Consider the following 14,383-nt stretch of genomic DNA (forward strand, 5'->3'; position numbering starts at 1 on the left):
GCAAAGGACATACATTGGATGATGTAACGCCAGTAAGTATACATATATGTATGTAACTTTCACGTGTAGAGATTCCAACACTTTCATTTAATACACACTGACTATACTACAGTACACCCATGTTACACTTTATTCTAAAAGTGATGTTGGGATTGTAGGATTAAATGCTAAACTACTAATTACAAATGTTTCTTAAACTGCGCTTGTGTATAAACTAGTATCACGACCAACCACTTCATAAAAAGTACATGTGATACTTTTCCAGTGCAGAATAAGTTTTGAAAATGAAAGAGAAAGAACAATCTGAAAGCTATGAACAGAAACGAAAGAAAATCTCCATTCGGCACACAGCCCTTCGCCCAACTATGTTATTGGTCAGGAGGTAAAAAAAATAAATAGTTCTGTTGCATTTTTGGCAGAGGTGGAGAAAGACTGGCCATGCCGTTTTGTTGCAGAAAGACGGACCGATGTAAAACTATGACATGCAATCATGGTTAGGATTAGGGTTAGGCTGATTTAAATCTTAAAGTCAGTATTTCAACTAGCCCGTCGCTGAAAAGCCTGGCTTGTCTTTCTGCACCGTGGCTGTATTCTTTAATTGTATTTGTATATCGTCTTTTATAAAAATGTCCTAAAATGCAGAAAAAGACTATCTAAGTATCTGAAGTGAATACAGATAGAGAAGAGGACGTTTGGCCTATCAAGGCTGGTATGCACAGTAGCTGGGTATTGCTATGTAGCGGACCTTAACAATGGGGATCACTCATTTTGGCACGTATTTCACCAACCGTATTTCACCGTTTACGCGACCTGTTTTCTTTTTCAGTTGTAATTCAACTGCTAGCCCCTAGATGTCCCTACAGCCATTCCAGTTATAGTAATCGATTTCACAATTAAGAAATCAACATAATACGCTTTGACTAATTAGAACACTAAAAGCTAATTATGATGAGTATAAATAGTAATTGAATACACTGATGCGTTATAAGAAAAATCTAGAGACCTAAACAGGGCATCAAAGACATCGCAATCAAAAAGCATTTCATTGAGCGAACGCACGCAACAATATCCACCTGGTGTACACAGATGGGTATAATTTATTTTGGACAACTTGCAATTTATCTTTGGACCACACTCGAAAGTAAACAATAGACCAACATTTATTATCAGAAAACGAAAGGCTGAGATTGACAGCTATGAGACGGCGTCCTCCAATAAAAAACGTAAGGGGAACGAAAATGATACACTCCGACGAGATGTTATTTTTGATTTGACAGAAGCATTTGTTTGCGCTAATATTTTAAATGCAGGAGCAATTAAACTGAGAAGGTAGGGCAGACCGGGGTTGGTTGTCACAGTGTTCATAGCTATGAAATAAGATGGTGCAGGCAGGTGATACTAACACTGAAATGTGTGTTCTATTGTCGAACTCAACCATTTTGTAATTTGAGGTAAAGTACATCTAACATAAAGCTTAGCACATATTTTATTTTTTTTCATACCCAAAGTAAAAAATGCATATCTTGTTATTTATGTTATAACTCTTAGTAGTATTGGAGTTTGTTTGAACTGGTGGCCCTGTTAATTAGAACCACATACTGGCTAACTATAAAAACAAAACCAGTAGGTTCTCCCAGCAGTACTGAGAGAATTAAATTATCATGTAAAGTCTGGTTGGGCAGGTTGTCACATGTAAATCATATAGGAAGAAGTCTTATATTTTTTCTTTATGCTTTTTTACACCAAAATGTGGGATATGCCACCATATAATGTTTATTTAAATTATTTACTGTTTGTCCTCTGGTTCTGTGGAGGCTGTGGTATTATTTTGTAACATGGGTCAACATTTTAAATATATATAGGTCTGTATTTATCTTCACATAAAAAGTAAAAATACAACTTTCTGTCCTGGTGCACAGCAGAAACTTTGTTATTGCATTATTGTCTACTGTAAAAGCAAGAACATTATGACAACCAACCCCAGTATGGGGCAGGCTGTCACAGATGACTCTACAGTGTGACGCAATAATAATGGTATTATTATTAATTTTTTAACTGCAAGGCAGTAAAGAAAAAATACACACACAACAGCAAATTGTGAGGGTAAAATAAGTCACCACGGCAACGCGGGTAACTGATTTTTTTTTTTTTTTCAGTCTCGATCACAGCAACTGGACAAAGGTGTCTAGCCTGGACTACGTGCAGTCACACAACCGGGGCAGTGCGTAGTCTACAGAGGAGTGGAGCACCGTCTTCAGGCAGAGAAGCATCGAGGCTTCGCGTGCACCGAGCACCCGAGGGCGCTATGGGCACCGAGGTACTAGACACCTGCGTACCGAGAACCGCTTGCACCAGGCACGGCATGCACCGGGTTTACCGCATGCACCGAGGCAGTGCGCACCATGTGTACTGATGCGCTACACGCACCAAAGTACTGTGTGCATCAGGCACTCTGCACCAAGTACCAAGCAGCACTAAACACTGTGCACCGAGCACCTTGTGCAATGTGCACCGTGTGCACTGAGGCACCGAAGAACCAGGGGCTGAGCGTGCACGAAGCACTGGGGGACAGCTAATGCAGAGGTGTCTACCCTGGGGAAAAAAATCACCGGGGTGGGCAGGCCAAGGTAGCTGGCGATGTCTACTCAACAGTGGGGCAGGTCGGAACGCAGCCTGGGTGGAGGAATTACACGGCTGACTGTTTTGTTTGTTTTATATATGGCACTGCAGCTAATTTTCACAGCACAACACAGGCAAAGCGGGGTTGTGTGACAGGGTCGATAGACACGCAACAACAACAGAATAATAATTTAATATGTATTTCACCCATCTGCGCACACAGCAGTTGGCGAATCACTGTGCGGTGGAGTGGCTGAGGCAGAGGCAGGTGGATTGCTTGAGCTCAGTGTTGCTGAGCTGTAGTGGACTATGTTGATCGGATGTCCGCAGTAAGTTTGGTGTTAATATGGTGCTCCCGAGGGAGCTTGGGACCAACGGGTTAACTAGAGGGGTGAACCGGCCCAGGTCTGAAACGGAGCAAGTCAAAACCCCCGTACCACTCAGTCGTGGGATAGTGCCTATGAATAGGCGTTGTAATTCATCCTGAGCAAGATAGCGAGATTCATCCTTGTGCATACAATTATTTCTCCATATAAAAGCTTCAAATATTAACAGTTTAGTTAAAATGTAGTTACAGACAACACACACATATATACAAGTGTAAAATATAAACAGCAAGCTAGTCCTTACAATTATCGTTCACAGTACATAACCTTCAGATTAAAGGGTGCAGTGATGGATATTTCCAGAAGGAGCCGCAGTGTAAACTGACAGTTATGTTACCTGCTGTACACACATAAATCATATATAGTTTTCCACAAAATATCAGTAGACACAGATAACCTATACCATGAACAGGGGCGTTTATACATATTTTGGGAATTAACTCCATAATAAATTATCACAACTATATATTTATGTATTTTATTTAAATTACTACAATGTCTTCAACACAACACCGGGATGGAAAGCCTGAAACTTTTTTTTCTTTAACAGAGCCATGGATCTGTATAGTTTTCATTGAAAACAAAATTGAAAACAAAAACAAATTGGTGTAGTATGATTTAAAGATGACCACTAGATGTCCTCATGAGTCCAAATTGAAACTGGGCATATATACTGTATATATGTTTAATTTGTAAATTCGGAGAATTCAACCATTAAAAGTGGTTGTAGCATATACAGTACTTACCTAAATTGTGTCTACCATGCACCCTCGCAAGTTTACCACAGTAAGTGGCAATGGTCATTTTGCAACGTTCTCATGATTTTCTCATGGTTATACTATGAAATTGCCATACCATGGTTTACCACATTTTTGTATATGCATTACTATGTCTCTGTGGGCAAATGCATTTTCATTTTAAAAATGATATCTGGTACCAAGGTTTACTGTCAGGTAAACAGTTACACTTCCTCATTTCACCTCAGTAATGCCCTTGTGTCAAAGCATGTCGCTGGCTGAAAAGCACGTCAGTCATTAAGGGAAGCAGCTGGCTGGTCATCGACATGAAAAGGCATTGAAGAGGCGGAGGTGAGAATAAAAATACACGCTGTAGCTTGTGGTTCTTTCTAAGCAAACAGTGAAAGGAAGCACGCGACAGGTGCAGTGTCTGGAATTAATGAGTTAGACTTTTAAGTAGCAAAATATTTTGCGCTACATATCAGAATGACTCAGGCAGTGCGTATTATATTGTATTTTTTTTCAGTTGAGGACTATTGTGAAGTACTTCCAGATTGTGGTCCTAGCAGTATTTAGCCTATCACTCACTTTACATTGTCCAACTAGGAAAATAACAATGCTGAGTCACTCATGGTGGTGAAGTAATTAACTCTTTCCCCACACTGTGACTGGATATTAAGAACATAAGAACATAAGAAAGTTTACAAACGAGAGGAGGCCATTCGGCCCATCTTGCTCGTTTGGTTGTTAGTAGCTTATTGATCCCAAAATCTCATCAAGCAGCTTCTTGAAGGATCCCAGGGTGTCAGCTTCAACAACATTACTGGGGAGTTGATTCCAGACCCTCACAATTCTCTGTGTAAAAAAGTGTCTCCTATTTTCTGTTCTGAATGCCCCTTTTTCTAAACTCCATTTGTGACCCCTGGTACTGATTACAGCAATTTTTTGACATTGAAACAGACCAATGTACCTAAGGATCAGCCTGTGCTGGTTTGTGGCGCTGTGGCGTTACCTGATTTACCAAGCTCAGACCACTTGCTTGTATAATTCCTTGTAGTCTCTGAATAGATAAGTCAGCTCTTCATATCCACCAGTCATTTCCAGAGCCAGGAAATAAACAACAAGAGAGATAAGTTTGGTGGAGCTGAGCGAATGGTCTCATTCAGCATTTAATGAATGAACTGACAGACAGAAAATAAACGGTTGCAACAAACAAAAAAAGGACACGGCACATTCGCCAAAATAAACATACAAACAAAACGGACTAAACAAAACATGGTGAGCAGATATTTTACTACTACTACTACGACTATTATTATTATTATTATTATTATTATTATTATTATTATTATTAATATTACCTCCGTCTCCAATCCCTTTCTCCACTCACCGAACACAACCCCGAGTGAGTGAAAACATGCAGCTTTTATGCAGCTGTACCGAGACTCGATTGCTAATCAATCATTCAGTTGGAGTCGCGGTACAACTGCATGTGAATTAATAAAGTGCAATTCCCTGTGCTCATATATTATTACTTTTTACTGCACGTGAAGTACTGTGCAATCCTCGTGCCTAAATACAAATATACATTTTAAACACGTGTTACACAGACCCGTTTATATCCCGTGTACCAATGACTATACACCAACATTAACACACAACATACAACACAAAATACACACGGGCGGGCACTTTGCCACAGTCATTAATCAACAAGCTGTCCACCAGTGCACTGATCCCTGCACATGCCTGGGTGGTGATATTCTTTGGAGGGGTGAAATGAAGAACAAATACAGTATGTCACTCAGTCCTTTTGCATCGAGAGTTAACCGGATAACATTGGGGACACCCCAGAATTTAATCGATATCTTGTTGGTTAAAATGTTCTGCTTATTTTTGTGAAGTGGTGACTATGTTATTATACCTGTTATTCCTGGTGTAGAATGGAATAATATTACTAAAACAGCTTTGTATTTTGTTACAGTTCCAATATAATTTGAAAGCTGTGGGCTGCATAGCCTATACATGGATAACTGTAGAATGTAATATGTTTAAGTCGTGGTGTATTCTTTCACAGTGGAATTCCGTTAGTGTCCGAATGCCCTGTATAAACTGTGGGGGGAGAGCCCGCCTCCCAACTTTGCAGCTTCATTAAAATCCCACAGTGACGTAGAAGCCTACTCTACTTTATTCATGAGAACTGGTACAAAGCGTGAACAGAAATCTGAGTCTGCCACAGAACAAAATATCGAGTTTTCGTGCACTTAAACATCTTCTCCCTGCGCTCTTTACTGGTACAGTTTCAAACAATGTGTTTTTATATATTTGTGCGCGGCGGTGTTTAGTGACGGTCATCAGAAGTGTTTGGTAACTTTTAAGGCGGATTTTTTTTATTATTATTATTGTTTTTTGGAAAACAAAAAAGGCAACAGTTGCGTGGATGCTGTACTTTTAAAGTTCTGCCTGACGTAAACATGGAATACTTCAGCACCACCAAGGCTTGTACAGGAATTTGGACTGCTTCGTTAGTTTTTTACATTGTCTGTGGAATTCTGACAGCGGGTAAGATTGCGTTTTTTAAAATGTATTTCTTCATGTTTTTAATATACTGTTATACTTTGTTTTGTGTTTTGCCAGTTGCGGGCTTCTGGCATTTGCTGACACAGCTGAGCTGGCGGGGAACTGACAAACCCATGTTAGTTCGTTTGTTTATTTTTCAGACTGAGGCGTCTGCAAGTAAAAATAAAGTCAATAGAACATTTACCAGTGCGAAGTGTTTTCAGCGGATTTGAATAATACATCCATGTTTGTCAAACATTGATGGGTATCCACGTGTAAACATTTACTGGGTATATGAATACATTAATGTATGCTATGTAAACCTTTGCATTTTTTTAAAATGTATTTAACTTTTTACTTAGAAAAAACGACCAATTGAAAATAGGCTACATAAAAAAGTGAACAAAAAAGTTACTAGTTGGTTAATAAATGTTACCAACTGTTTATTTAGTTTAATTCACACTGTTGATCAAAGTTATTCAGTGATATTGAAACAATGTTGCAACTTGCTTGACGTTGGGTTGTCTACATTTATTTCATGTCCGATAAGTTACAAGGAACTGTTGATTCTACCATTAAACACATATTGATACGTTCAATTACTTTTTACTATGTGCAGTGACTCACAATTAGTGCAACGTTTGTTATAAATAAAAACACACATTTATCTATCTATCTATCTATCTATCTATCTATCTATATATATATATATATATATATATATATATATATATATATATATATATATATATAATATATATATATATATATTTAGATATATATGTTATATCGTTTAGACATTTATATAGTAGTTAAATGCCAGGTTTGTTGTATGCGTTTGACACTACTGTAACTAAAAGGTGCATGCTGTACTACTGTAGAAGTAATGTGAGAAGCAGAGCTTTCTTTTCAGACAAAAAAGGGGTTTAATTTCCGTGGCGTACTCTGTTACAGCAAAAGGTTACCTGCCACGCCATGCCAGTATTGTCACAGTAGGCTACTGCATGATATTGCAGACTTCTCATCCTTCACGATCCGCTTGTGTCTCATCTCAGTATGTTTTCAAAATGTTTGCACAAGAGGGCAATACATTTAAGACCAGGGACGCCTAGTGGGGAAGTGAGATTCGTTCCATGTTTAATATGAACGTAATTATACACACATCTGTGTTTGTGAGGGCTGGAGCTTTTTTTAAAATTAATCACAGGCCAGATGTGACAGAAGTTCATAGTAAAACAATACATGTGACATACATGTAAACCAGATTAATTTAATTTAAGCAAAATGAACAGTGCATCTCCAAAATTTGCAATATCTGGTGTGTTATCCATTCCAGAAAAGGTAATACAAGACTTGTGCTGTGGTTATGACATAGGAGGCAGTTTGAATTAAAATACAGAAATAAAAAGTCCTTCTTGCCTATATTACGATTTCCACAAAATGTTCTGAATCCAGTTAGTCAGCTATGGGAATTTCAGATATGGCAGCTTTATGAAGCATGTACCAACAGCCGAGCACATCGCAGAGAAAATATACTGTGGACTGCTGGCTGGGGAGGGGGACTGTTTTAGAAGTTTCTATTCACAGAATGGAACAGAACTTTATACAAGTTTATCTGCAGCATTTTAGTGTACTTTTCAATCAATTGTCAATCAAAACTGTTATTTATATAGATAGAACATTTACCTAGATGACCTGGCAGCAGGCTCACAACCACATCAAACATCATAAAGCACAATAAATAAGGAGTAAAAATCATATCACATAATCACCATAAAACATAAAACTCAACAGCAACTTAGCAGGTACAGATGTCAATCAAAAACTGACCCTACCACTTGATGCACCTTTCGATATGAATCGTTTTAATTATAATTTCAAAGTCATGGCTGCTGCAAACTGAAATGAGTGACAATCACCAAAAAGTGCTGATACCCTGATAGATTAACATATAGCAGTGTTTCAGTCTCCCTGCATGTATTCTTGATATTTTAAAGACTAAAGCTTTTTTTTTTTTTAATTCAAAACTGTTTAAAGTGAAATACATATCTGATATCCCCACTGCTGACTTGTAATTCTGCTGTTTCTCAATCATATCCACAAACTTTTTATTTTAAGGCAAGAACACTTTAGAGTTATTGAAAAGACAAACAGGTCAGGCCTCATCAGTGTACTGGCGCTAGTCAAACCTTTATCTGTACTTCAGTGTTTAACCAAGTACTGTATTGATTCAGTATGTATGATTGAAAGATCAATAAATAATATGTATAGTATTGTAACTAGGATAACTGAAAAAGATCACAGTGGTAGCTTATCATGCCCTGTAAATTGCAGTTGTATTTTATTTTGCAACAGCCATGGTTTCTGTGAACAGGCTAGATTTATGTGAAGAGGATTCATATTAGTCTCCCTAAACATGGCTTTGTGAGTGTTGTATGGTACAGGTATAGAAAGACCGTTTTGCTGTACAAGCGGTGTTTCTTAAGAACACTGAAATAAGAGGCTGCCAAAACATCAATTACCATTGTCACAGTTTTTGCTCATTTTGTTATTTGGCAATTCATTAAAGCTGTTGCAATGTCATAATTTAAATTTAGCATTTAAATAAATAATATATATTATTCAAAAGCTCACATTCATCATGGTACTATTGAGCTAAATTTGTGTTTTGTATCTAATTTTGTCTAATTTTACTCTCCCAGCAGTCTATAGAGCAAACACTTCAGCTAATTGAGTCCAGAAGGGGCAAACTAAATTAGTGACCCAGCAGGAATTCTGGTTCTTAAAGTGTCTATCAAACTAGTAAATAAAAAACTGAATACGTGAAACTTATCCCTCTGGACTTTCAGTTCTTCAGGTTTAAAGTATGAACAGATTTCTCAATGTCTGCCAAGGTTTGGCTATATTTTTGTGATGGTCCAGTAATACCACAAATATGACCAGCAAAAGTAAGCTGTGGGTCTGGGTACAGGCTGACACTCGAGCAACTGCAGAAGATTCAGGTCGTTTCATTGCCAAATAAAACTGTAATGAGGAAATCAAATGATCACACATTTCTTTGCTTGGGAATTTAATGATCTTATCAATGTACTTTTGCTTTCTAAAACAAAGCATTTTCAAGGGTGAAAATATGTACAAGGGACATTGATTCCTGCACAAGCAATATGCTTCCTATGATAACAGATTTTATGCTTAAAATAAGAATTTGTAGAATTTCCGTTATGCCCTGTTGTGCATTTCAAGATGACTGTAAAGTGGGAAGGCACTTCATGTGGATGTTCCTTGAATGTTAGTGAGGGTATCGGGGTCCAGGTTATGAGTTGTGGCCTCAGCTTGTTGAACTAGTGAAGACTAAATGTTCAGGACTGGTTTTCCAAGCTCAATGAAACCTTGCATAGACATTGGTTGAGTTATTCCTCATACTGTGACTTTAGATAATGATACAGGCTGGCTGAGCAGTTTAAGGCTGTACAGTAACTTGTGAACCAGCTGTCCAGGAAACCTGAGAAGGGTTATTGTAGTTGTTACAAGATTCTGTGCCTCATGTTCAGGGACTTTCTTTCCTGTAGGGCTATGAATGTCATTGACAGACCTTGTTCTTTTTTTAAGTCCTATTTCTGTACTTCTGCACCTTTGGTAATTACAGGTACTGTATGAACAAAATGTACTGTGAGAGACACAGTTTTTAGCTTATTAACTGCATTACATCTATCCTAAGATTGTATCTAAGATTTTGTTTAGAGTTTATCAGATATTGGTAAAGTGTTACTATGCTGTCCAAACTAAGTTTGTTTCAGATTTATTATTATTATTATTATTATTATTATTATTTATTTATTATTATTATTATTATTATTATTATGGATATATGACAGCAAAAAGCTGTGTTATTTATATTTTATTATTGTTTGGTTGGACAAGTGAGAAGCCGTCCGCCATGGTATTGTTTTATATTATTTATTGTTGAAATACCTCCTGAGAAAGCGTGACTGTCAGCCACTGATTATTTAACTAGCTGACAGTGACACAGACTTGATAAATCCGTGCAGAATGTGACCAATGGATAATAAAATAGGGTTAGCCAGTTAATCCCCCGGTCACCAAAAGACCTGCATCGAGAGGTGGACGAGTCAGGTGGTGAAGGAAAGTAAATCTTTTAAAGTGAATAGAAAACAATTGCTAAAACATGCTGGGTCTACACCAGCAGGGTTATGGCAAGCCAAATTATCATTTAGAGATATCTTGAAATGCGTTTCAAGATATCTTGAATAGAATTGCAGATATCTCAAACTCAGTTCAAGTCAAATTGCTTATAACCTGGAGGTCCCTGATTCAAATCCCAGCTCACTGTGTGACTCTGAGCAAGTCACTTAACCTCCTTATGCTCCGTCTTTCGGGTGAGACGACGTTGTAAGTGACTCTGCAGGTGATGCATAGTTCACACACCCTAGTCTCATATCTTGTAAAGCATTTTGTGATAGTGGTCCACTATGAAAAGGCGCTATATAAAAATAAAAATTATTTTTATATAACGGGGGTGTGTGGGGGGGAATAGACAATTTCCGGAAACGCACCAGGAACTTGAGAACCAAGAGCTGAATTCACAAGAATCAAACTTTCCATTCTTATCATAATGAGTTGATTGGTCTTAGTTAAAATATTCTGACAAGAATTAATGATGGATTAGTTTTATGGATAATAATATTATTTTTTATGATTTAAGTATTTGGATTTTATTTACAGAATATGGTCAGTAACCCACTGTTTACTATTGTAAGTTGGCATTTTAAAAGTTGCATTGCTTTCTCATGCTATCTGCCATGCTTTTGCTTTCCCATGGAATTCCACAGGCAACATGTATAGGGGAATTAAGATAGAATGAAGCGGTGCATGGTAATAATGTCTAAGTTGGTTCGTTTTTTCTTATTTCCAGGTATTGCTGAGAAAACTGATAAACCAGCTGTTTTTCAGGACACTTCCCATGCATCTCGTATCGGGCCACATCACACTACTGATGCCAGTCAACTGGCCACAACCATCGAGTCACTGATGGTGCCCAGAAAGGTCCCAAAAGTTCACCTTAAACAAGAGGATATCGAAAGGCTGAAATTCAAGCCCACTGTGCGAAGCATCCATCTCTCTGAGGGGATGGAAGTAAACTTTAATTGTTCCATCGATCTCCATGATGCTTCCTTGGATCTTTACATCCAGTGGTGGAAGGATGGGCAGGAGCTGGTCGTCAGCCAGCAAACCAAGCTAAATTACCTGCAAGCAACAGACAAAGGGGTGTCAACCACACTGTCAACTTTGAGGTAAGGCAGGAATAGATGTGTATCTGTGTTCACTAAAGCCAAGTCAATGGTCAATTATTGTTATTTTGGCAGCAACAAAAATTTAAATTGTTACAGTTGTTTAAAAAACTAAATCTATAAGAAACTCAGTCCAGTAGACAAATGTTTCTTTTACTTACACTGACAAACACATTATTTGGATAAATCATATGCAGTTTGTTTCAAGCTAATGCTTTATGAACAATATCCTAAGTTTCTCTGTAAGTAAGTGGCTAAAGCTGTTTTTGTTGTTTTTTGAAAATTATATATTTTTTTAGCATTAAGAACGTCCAGCGTACAGACGGTGGGGAGTACCGATGCAGACTAAGCGTCAGCAATACACTTATAGAGTCTGATCCTATCCTGATCAAAGTCGAAGGTATGATGCAGGCTATACACTTCTAACACTGGAAGAATGATTACACCTGGTTGAGCTTACATTGTGGTTGTTTATTGAACGAATTCAGTATCAGACAGTATTTTAGTGATAACATCATTTTTGAATAGACACCCAGTTGCCATAGGTTTGTGTTTTGTTTTTGCTTTTTCTTTCCATCCCAGTTTCTTGTTTTACTATCTGAATGCAAAGTAATGTAATAAACTCCTCTTATAACCAGTCAAAAAGGGCAATAAAGTAATTTTCATACCTCACTTATCACCTCATTTCGTTATTCAGAAAAAACTTTCCGAATTTTTTTTTTTTACTTCCTGTGCAAAGTGATAGGGGTCATACTGTTATTTCTACTGTATAGTGTAGACACATACAGACAAAGTAACAAAGTAAGGGACTAAAGAAAGGAAATATAATAAATATATATATATATATATATATATATATATATATATATATATATATATACACACACACACACACACACACACACACACAATTTTTTTGCAAAACTTCAAAAATGCTCATTCAGAATTATTCATACCCTTTGATGCTATGATAGTATTATCTACAAAATGCTAGCTATTTCAATATGATAATGCAGAATCTAATTCTAGAAAATGCTGGATTGTACAATAGGTGAACATTCGTAGAGAGTATAAAAGGGCTGGGCATAGAATGATTGCTGTCATTACTAACAAGTCAGTATGGGAAAAAGTAAAGCGCTATCTGAAGACCTTAGGCAGAAAGTGATTTATTGTCATAAAGCTGGAGAATAATACAAGAAGATTTACAAGCATTTAAGTATCCCAAATTCAACTACTGTGTTGTTTCTATTATCAAGACGTACAAGACTGTACTGTCACAACGCTCCCTTGGTCTGGAAGAAAGAAGGTTCTTTCACCAAGAACATGTAGAAGAATTGTGAGGAAGGTTAATAACAATATGAGATTAACTGCCAAAGATAATCAAAGTGAATTGGCTGCAAATAGGTCTGGGGTTTCCATGTCAACCACAGGCCGAGTGTTGCATGGTGAAGGTCTCAATGGTCGCAGGCCAAGGAAAAAGTCACAAGAACAACTGCTTAAAGTTTGTAAAACAGTTTTTGAATGATGGCTACAAGCTCTGGTGAAAGGTATTTGGTCACGTTGGTAGTTGTTACATTTGGAGAAAGTCTGGTGAGGCATACAAAGAAAAAAACACCATACCTGCTGTTAAGCACAGAGGTGGTAATATCCTTCGATGGGGCTGTTTTTCCTCTAATGGAACAGGAAATTTAGTTCCAATACATGGTAAAATGAATTCAATAGCATACCAAAAGATATTGGCCAATCATCTGAAACCCTTCGCTACCAAACTTGGTTTAAAGCGCAACTGGACGTTCCAACACAACAACGATCCAAAGCACACATTAAAATCTACCATAGAATGGTTAAAGACGAATAAAATCAAGGTTCTGGAAAGGCCTAGACAAAGTCCTGAGCTAAATCTGATTGAGAATCTTTGGTATGAGTTGAAGAAGGCTGTACACAAGAGAAATCATCAGAATTTGAATGAACTGGAACAATATTTTGCATTGAAGAATGGTCAAAAATCATTACGGAATCATGCCAAAAGCTATTGACAAATATCCTAATCATTTAAAAGCAGTTATTATTGCTAAAGGTGCCTCAACTACCTAGTAATTTAATTTTCCTTGTCAGTGTGAATACTTTTGAATTAGCATTTTTGTAGTCTTGCAAAAAAAAAAAAATGCCGAAATTAATAGTTATTAATCTGTTTCTTTGTAACTTTTTTTTCTTCATCCACAAAAGCAAAACTTTTGCTTCAAAAGATGTTTCCTTTTGGTACACAGCAGTTTTTAACAGCAGAAAAAAGTTTTTTTAAATATATTATATATATCACTATATAATATTTATATATATATATATATATATATATATATATATATATATATTTTGTTATTTGTCTGTAGGGCTCCCAGCATTTATCAAGGAACCAGAGTCCCAGAATGTCACCAGGAACACCCCGTTTAACCTCACTTGCGAGGCAGTTGGTCCTCCTGAACCAGTAACCATCATCTGGCTTCGCAACAACGTGAGGATCGAGCACAATATCTCTACATCTCTCTCATACCTGCCCGTGGAAGGTAAGAATAAACACTAAAGTTATATACAGTACTGTGCAAAATTTTTCGGCTGGTGTGAAAAAATGCTGTAAAGTAAGAATGCTTTCAAAAATAGACATGTTAATAGTTTATATTTATCAATTAACAAAATGCAAAGTGAGTGAACTGAAGAAAAATCTATATCAAATCAATATTTGGTGTGGCCACCCTTTGCCTTCAAATCTACAACAGTC

At 37.1% G+C, this 14,383-nt stretch overlaps 1 protein-coding gene across 1 annotated transcript in view; it reads left to right on the top strand.

The window, feature by feature from the left end:
• Positions 1–5,943: 5,943 nt before the first annotated feature.
• mertka (c-mer proto-oncogene tyrosine kinase a) overlaps positions 5,944–14,383 on the top strand; it is a 32,206-nt gene continuing 23,766 nt past the window's right edge. The window contains exons 1-4 of the mRNA XM_041249917.1: positions 5,944–6,304; positions 11,235–11,613; positions 11,910–12,010; positions 13,998–14,171. Of these exons, the coding sequence (XP_041105851.1) occupies positions 6,217–6,304; positions 11,235–11,613; positions 11,910–12,010; positions 13,998–14,171 (742 nt within the window). The 5' untranslated portion in view covers positions 5,944–6,216. The remainder of the gene's footprint in view (positions 6,305–11,234; positions 11,614–11,909; positions 12,011–13,997; positions 14,172–14,383) is intronic.

Source organism: Polyodon spathula, chromosome 5, assembly GCF_017654505.1.
Source record: "Polyodon spathula isolate WHYD16114869_AA chromosome 5, ASM1765450v1, whole genome shotgun sequence".
Classification (NCBI taxonomy): Eukaryota; Metazoa; Chordata; class Actinopteri; order Acipenseriformes; family Polyodontidae; genus Polyodon; species Polyodon spathula.